The sequence below is a fragment of the Carlito syrichta genome, unplaced genomic scaffold, assembly GCF_000164805.1.
Source record: "Carlito syrichta isolate Samal-C Ts95f unplaced genomic scaffold, Tarsius_syrichta-2.0.1 Scaffold117767, whole genome shotgun sequence".
NCBI classification, from domain to species: Eukaryota; Metazoa; Chordata; class Mammalia; order Primates; family Tarsiidae; genus Carlito; species Carlito syrichta.
Window position 1 is genome coordinate 227765 of NW_007061863.1, and position 7400 is coordinate 235164.

Here is a 7400-nt window from a genome sequence, read left to right on the forward strand (position 1 = left end):
TATCCATGGATATGTCTTGGTGTGTCTGTGTCAGTGTGTGTTTAGGTGTGGTGCATGCGTGTGTTTATAACACCCATGGAGGAGTGCTTAGAGGTGGGAGTTTGGAGGAGCAGCATTCTAGATAGAGATCTGACTTGGACAAAAGTGTGTTGGCTGAAGTACAATAGAGTGCACGTTGGGCAAGGAGAGTACTGGCCATTTCCTGCTATGGGGCGAAGCACAGAATCAGGACAGAAGGAGGGGACATTGGAGGCTGGGCTCAATTCTGCAGGACATGGGGGTGACAGTTCCCCCCACAGAACCACCTTCCTGTGAAAGGGGGTGCCTGGGGAAGGAAGGTTGTGAACCCTCCATCCCTGGAGCATGTGAACTGGGGTGTGGGTGTGCCGAGGGCACTCTGGCCAGGACAAGTACACCTGGTCACGTCTCTGCCTCTTTCGGGGCAAAGGTTAGAGCAGTGGAGGCAGCCCTGGGAGGGCTTGGTCTGGCTGGCTTCCCATGAACCTGAGCCCACGCTGTCTCCACCTGCCTGTGTCTTCAGGAGCCCCTGTGGCAGCAGCACAGCACCCGCACTGCCTGTCCTGAAAAATGCTGGAGACTGGGCGTGGCCCCAGGTCTGGGGACCTGTTTTTCCTGTTTCCTGCAGAGCCCCCTGCAGCCTGGTCCAGGCGTGTGCATTCATGAGCGAGGAACCTGAGCAGGCGCTGAGCATCCTGACCTCGAGAGCAGGGGCTGGTCAGGTACAGACGGGTTCATTGGCTGGGAGGCCTGGGCAAGTGCGTGTATGCATTTGTGCGTGTAGGCACTGAACTGGGGTTAGGTCAAGGGGATCCCAAGGCAGGCACCCTGCCCTGATCCCTCATCACAGGCTGTGATGAATTCAGGCATTGGAGCCAGGCAGCCCTGGGTGTCAACCCCAAGTTTCTGAATGCCTGGCAGTGTGACCTTGAACAAATGGTATAACTTTTGTGACCACGTCCACTAAGGGGCAGGGGTGGGGCATGGAATGAACATGCTGCATGCCCAGGACTGGCACCTGCAAAGTAGGGTGGGAGGCAGTGGTGGCTCCTGGGTGGAGAATTCCTGCATAGACTGACCCATGACCAAAGCCGGGTAAAATCATGTGGCAGACATCTGATCCAGCTCTGGAATGCCTGGGTCCAATTCCCTCCCCCTAGTGCCTTCCTGGCCTCTCCAGAGAAGGGCAGAGTCTCCTGGGCCTCTGTAACTCTTGAAGGAGCGACAGTCCAGGGGCCTGTCTAGGCATAAGCAGATCCGAGTGGGCTGGGCCCTGGGAACCCCGTGTTGCCCCTTGGCCACCCAGGGTCAGCAGCTGAGAAATCTTTCCGCATCATTGTCCTCCAAGAGGCCCTCAGAGGAGCAAGGGAAAGGAGAGATACCTTGATGAAGCTCAGCCTACTCTGGGCTTCCATAACATCTCGTGCTTGTCTCGTTCATTCACTCATTCCTATAATGCCTTCTGTGGGTCAAGCCTCTTGCTGGATGATAGAGACACAAGAAAGTATCAGTGGGACCCAGCCCCTAAGGTGTACCTGGAATGTGCTGGCGTAGAGGGTAGAAGGACAAATCACTAACCAGGTACAAGGATCTCTGAGGGGTGGTCTAGCAGGAGAGCTTCAGAGATGAGGTGATGGTTGAAGAGCCGTGAGAGACTGATAGGATGGAGTGCAGTGTGGGTGGGTTCACGAAAGGCTTTTCAGACAGAAAGCACAGCATGAACAAAAGCAGGGAGCCTGGAAGAGCCCTTACGAGCCCACACTTACATCTCCACTCAAGACAGGGAGCTCCTCAGGGCAGAGCCTGCCAGAATGGGTACAGAGGGACTAGTGAGGGTGTTAGATGAAATCAGGTGGAGCTGTCTCTAGGGAGCCCAGGGTGGGCAGCCAGGGAAAGAAGAGGCAGAGGAATGGCCTGAGTGAGAGGGCCGAGGACTTGGCTATCTCCCTAAGGCAGGAGCTAGGCTAGGAAAGATGTTCTCACAGGTTGGTGAACCGGCCTGTGGAGGGACAGAGCAGGAAGGGTCAGTCTGGACCAGGGCCACAGTGATGAAATCCCCAGCTGGCCTGGGAGGGTGGAGGCCAGGATGTCTTAAAACAGGTGGAAGGGGCAGCTCCCTCCGTTCATGGGGAGACAGGGAAGTCTCCACCCTCTTCTCAGTGTCAGAGATTCCATCATCAGAGATTAGCAGGAAGCTCTTCGTGCAGAGCAATGAAATGTTGACTATGAAGGGAAGATGAGGGCCTGACCCGAGCTCTGAGGAGAGACCAGCCAGGCCTCAACACTGGGGCAGAAGCAGAGCAGCAGCATGAAGGGGGCCCTGGGATGTGCGCCCAGAGCATGGAGGAAGCCCTATTCCTTGTCTCAAGTGGAGCAGAGGCCCTCCTGGGGGACACTTGGGGGCTGCAGTTCTCTAGGCTGGGGGCTTTGACCTCCAGAGGTCTGGGACTCGAGAGGGAAGGAAATGCCTGATGTCATCTGGAGTTGTGTAGCAGAACTGGACTCGAACCTAGGCTTACCGATTCCCAAATGGGAGCTCTGTCTCAGGAGGAAATGTAGCTTCTCTACAGCTCTCACACCCAGGCCTCTCTACGTTCCTCCTGCTGCTTCTATGAGCAGCTCCCAGCCTGCCTTTCAAAGCGCCAGACCCACTGGTCCCAGCCTGCGTCTGTCCGCATGCTTACCACGGCTGACACCGAATTTCCCCTCTCCCACCTCTCCTCCACCAGGAAACTGTCTCCTCTCAGAGTTCCAGGCCTGCCCCAGCCAAGGCCTCAGTGTCACTCCTCTGGCTCACCATACTCACCCCCTCCACAGCCTCTAGCCAGGACCTTCAGTCCCTCCTCCTCCGTGGCCTGAGAGCTTCCCAAAGGTTTCTGGGAAAGGCCACAGTGTACCTACTGTGTGCTAGGTTCTACTCCAAACATTCCAGACAAATGACTCAATCCTCATAGCAGTCCCATGATGGAGATACCAGTAATTGCCTCATTTTACAGCGGAAGAAATAAAAGCCTTCAGACTCCAGGAGCCGGGTTCTCCATCACTGGAGTTTGCCATATTGAAGGATAAAGAGCTGTGAGCTCACTAGGTAGAGATGAGAGGCGTGAATAGATTCCAGGCAGAAGGAATAGCAGGAACTAAGGCTGGGAGGGGACTGTGTTGGACACTTTCAGGAACCTACAGGTCACAGGGGATGAGGCGGCTGAGGTTGGCGGAGGCTGGGTTATGAAAACCTCAAATACCGGACTGAGGAGCAGGGCTTTCTTCTGAGAGTGCGGGAGCCACAGGAGGGTTTGAAGCAGGGGGATGACTTTGTCTTTTACAAAGGCTTCTCTGGATTTTTTGGGGAAAGCTGGGAGGTTGAGACTGGAGGAGGGAGGCCAATGTAGTGGTTCTTCTACCTCCAAGAGGTAGAGGCTGGCACTGGGCTGGAGTGTAGGAATTGTCCTGACCCTGAACAAGAGGGGTTCCAGCCACTTAGCCCTGCCGGGGTCCCATCCTCTCCTTGTCCCCTCATAATTTGGCACCATATAAGTTTCTCCCTGCTCCTCACCCTGGTTCTGCCCTGGCTCCTTGGGGAACCATCTGTGTCCACGGCAGGGAGTCAAGGGTGCGGGCCTCCTTCCCCCTGTGTGAATATTTGCTGACAACAAGAGACAGGGAAGGCCCAAGGGCACAGGGATAGAAGAGAAACTGAGGGATCTATATGCCCCCTTAGCCTCCCCAATCTCAACTTCATGGACCTTGAACTATTGCTGGGAAGCCAGGGCCAGGTGGTAGACTTGGGGTCTAGGGAAGGGAATGTTGCTGGCCCTCCAGAGTCTGCTGTCCTAGTCTCTCAGGACCCCAGGGTCGAAAATGAGGGGAATTGTATGGCCCAGATTTTCAGGGTTGGGAGGAACTACACATCATCTACCCTCTCCATCCTTCCAGACATGCGCACACAGGGCACAAGCCCTTCTGCCCTTCTGCTGGAGAGCTGCTTGCATACCCCTGTAAACAGGGAGTTCATCACCTTCCTCCTTCTAGTCCCTTCCACTGTTAGATGGATCTGGATAGGTGTTGCAGCCCATGCCAGCTGCATGACCTTGACCAAATGACTTAAATGATCTGTGTCTTAGCCTCTTGACTGGAAAACTGGAGATGATGTCCTGACGCCCATGTTGTCACAAGCAAATGAAGTAACCTTTTGCTGTTGTTTTTTGGTTTTGTTTTGAGTTGGAGTCTCACTCTGTTGTCCAGGTTGGAGAGCAGTGGCACGCTCCTGGCCATGGCAACCTCAACCTGCTGGGCTCAGTCTATCCTTCCACCTCAGCCTTCCAAGTAGCTGGAATGACAGGCACGAACCACTATGCCCAGCGAATTTTTTGATTTATTGTAGAGATGAGATCTTGCCAAGTTGCCCAGGCTGGTCTCGAGCCCGTGGACTCAGGCAGTCCTCTCACTTCGGCCTCCCAAAGTGCTGGGATTTAGGCGTGAGCCACTGCTCCCAGCCTGAAGTAACTTTTACAAAGCACACATTATAGTAGATTTGGGGAAGTGTTTGCTTCTCCTGCCACTTCACACTATTAGAAAGTTCTTCTTTGTGTTTTTCTGCCCACCTGGGACTCCTGCTATGATCTCCAGCCTACCTTCCGGGAACTTTGGGCACATCTTTGCCCTCCAGACTGAGATGTCTGTCCTCTGCATCCCAGCTGAGAGAGAGAGAGCTCTTATTGGTCACATTGGTAGGGTGGGGAGAAGAGGAAGTTGGACAAGCTTCCCTCTGGGCACTTGCTGTTTACTGGGTGGTCAGTCCCCTGGGTGTCACATGCTCATAAGGTAAGGGAACAGCACGATAGTGATGGTAACATGCAAATGAAATTTTTCTCCATGAAAGAAGCCCCCTGTCCCTCCTCTCCATTTCCACCCCAGACTTCCCTGGGAGCTTCAGGAATGTTGCTTTTCCATCTCACAGACTTGGAGGGCAGGACTGCTATTTGCAGATGTAGAAAGGGTCAGAATAGGCCGGGTGCGGTAGCTCATGCCTGTAATCCCCCCCAGTACTTCGGGAGGCTGAGGTAAAAGGATTGCCCAAGCCCAGCGTTCGAGACCAGCCTGAGCAACTTGGTGAGACCTCATCTCTTTAATAAATCAAAAAAATAATTAGCCAGGCATGGTGGCACACGTCTGTAGTTCCAGCTACTTGGAAGACTGAGGCGGAAGGCTCCCCAGAGCCCAGCAGATGGAGGCTGCAGCGGCCATGAGTGTCCCACTGCCCTCTAGCCTGGGCAACAGAGTGACTTTGGCTCAAAAAAAAAAGTGCCAGAATATAGGAGTATATAAAAAAAAGTTTGCTGAGTGAATGAATAACTGAAGATGGAGCTCTTTGGAAATACTTCCTCAAATATAAAATGCCAGGCACAGTATGAGAGCCTCCCCAGAGAGTGGAAAGACAAGCTGAGACCCTAAACATTTATCATAATACTGTAAGAAAGAGATTGACAGTAGTGGGACACAGCCAGGGGAGGCGAGGGGCACACAGCATCAATAAGGGTAACCAAACTTTACCTGTACGATGACCACTGATGTACCTAACCCTGAATTGTAACCTACATCTTTAAAATAAAAGTTTAAAAATAATATGAAAATAAAATAAACTGATTGTGAGAAAAGATTTAATGACACAGAAAAGTAGCCATATTATTGTTAAGAGATACAGAAATCTATTGAAACACATCCCTATTGTGAAATGAAAGTTGCATGGAAAATAAAAAAAAAGAAAGACACGCTGAGGGAAAGAACTTTGTAACAGCCACCCTCACCCCTGCCAGGAGGCTATGGAATGCCCACGGGCCTGCAGATGCCTCAGCATCTGGGTGAGAAGCAGGGTCAGCCAACCTCCAGGCCTCTCTCATGAATCTGAGACCACCCCTCTGGCACCCTCAGTGCCTCAGATTCTAGAGCTCAGAATCTTAGATTTAGAACTCTGTGATCCTGAGGTTCGAAGCAGGGTTCACCAAAAAAATGTTTAGGTAAAATAGTAAATATTGTAGACTTTGCAGGCCATATGCGTGCGCTCTGTCACAACTATCCAACTCTGTAAACAGAGGCATATGGTTGTGCTTCAAAAAAGCTTTATTTACAAAAACAGACTGGCAGGCTGGCTCTGGCCTTTGGGCGATTGCGTGCCCGCCCCCGTTCCCCAGTCCGAAAATCACGCGATCCTGATATTCACTGCATCTCACGCGTTCTCGAGGTTCCAGGGTTTGGAGGTGCTGGGTCCAGACCCAAGCCAAAGGCCGTGGGCAGGTGGGTGAGTCAGGCCCGCTGTGGAGCGCCTCCCCGCCCTGACGGCTGTCCTCACTGCTCCCTTCCTTGCAGGGCGATGGGGACGGTCCCGGGCCCCTGGAATGGCTCCATCAATGGCACCTGGGACGGGGATGAGCTGGGCTACCGGTGCCGCTTCAACGAGGACTTCAAGTACGTGCTGCTGCCGGTGTCCTACGGCGTGGTGTGCGTGCTGGGCCTGTGCCTGAACGCCGCGGCGCTGTACGTCTTCCTGTGCCGCCTCAAGACCTGGAACGCCTCCACCACCTACATGTTCCACCTGGCCGTGTCGGACGCGCTGTACGCGGCCTCCCTGCCGCTGCTGGTCTACTACTACTCCGGCGGCGACCACTGGCCCTTCAGCACGGTGCTCTGCAAGCTGGTGCGCTTCCTCTTCTACACCAACCTCTACTGCAGCATCCTCTTCCTCACCTGCATCAGCGTGCACCGCTGCCTGGGCGTCCTGGGCCCTCTGCGCTCCCTGCGCTGGGGCCGGGCCCGCTACGCCCGCCGGGTGGCCGCGGCCGTGTGGGTGCTGGTGCTGGCCTGCCAGGCCCCCGTGCTCTACTTCGTCACCACCAGCGCGCGCGGGGGCCGCGTGACCTGCCACGACACCTCGGCGCGAGAGCTCTTCGGCCACTTCGTGGTGTACAGCTCCGTCATGCTGGGCCTGCTGTTCGCGGTGCCCTGCGCGGTCATCCTGGTGTGCTACGTGCTCATGGCGCGGCGGCTGCTGAAGCCGGCCCACGGGACCACCGGAGGCCTGCCCCGGGCCAAGCGCAAGTCGGTGCGCACCATCGCCGTGGTGCTGGCCGTCTTCGCCCTCTGCTTCCTGCCCTTCCACGTCACGCGGACGCTCTACTACTCCTTCCGCTGGATTGACCTCTTCGGCTCGCTGGACCTCAGCTGCCACACCCTCAACGCCATCAACATGGCTTACAAGATCACGCGACCGCTGGCCAGCGCCAACAGCTGCCTTGACCCCGTGCTCTACTTCCTGGCCGGACAGAGGCTGGTCCGCTTTGCCCGCGACGCCAAGCCGCCCGCCCACCCCAACCCTGCCACCCCGGCGC

General features: G+C 55.1%; 1 protein-coding gene across 1 annotated transcript in view; it reads left to right on the top strand.

Annotated features, from left to right (window-relative positions):
* The first annotated feature begins 539 nt into the window (after positions 1-539).
* Positions 540-7400, top strand: part of P2RY2 (purinergic receptor P2Y2) — a 6983-nt gene continuing 122 nt past the window's right edge. Inside the window, exons 1-2 of the mRNA XM_008074550.1 lie at positions 540-740; positions 6382-7400. The exon at positions 6382-7400 is cut by the window's right edge and continues 122 nt beyond it. Of these exons, the coding sequence (XP_008072741.1) occupies positions 6386-7400 (1015 nt within the window). The 5' untranslated portion in view covers positions 540-740; positions 6382-6385. The remainder of the gene's footprint in view (positions 741-6381) is intronic.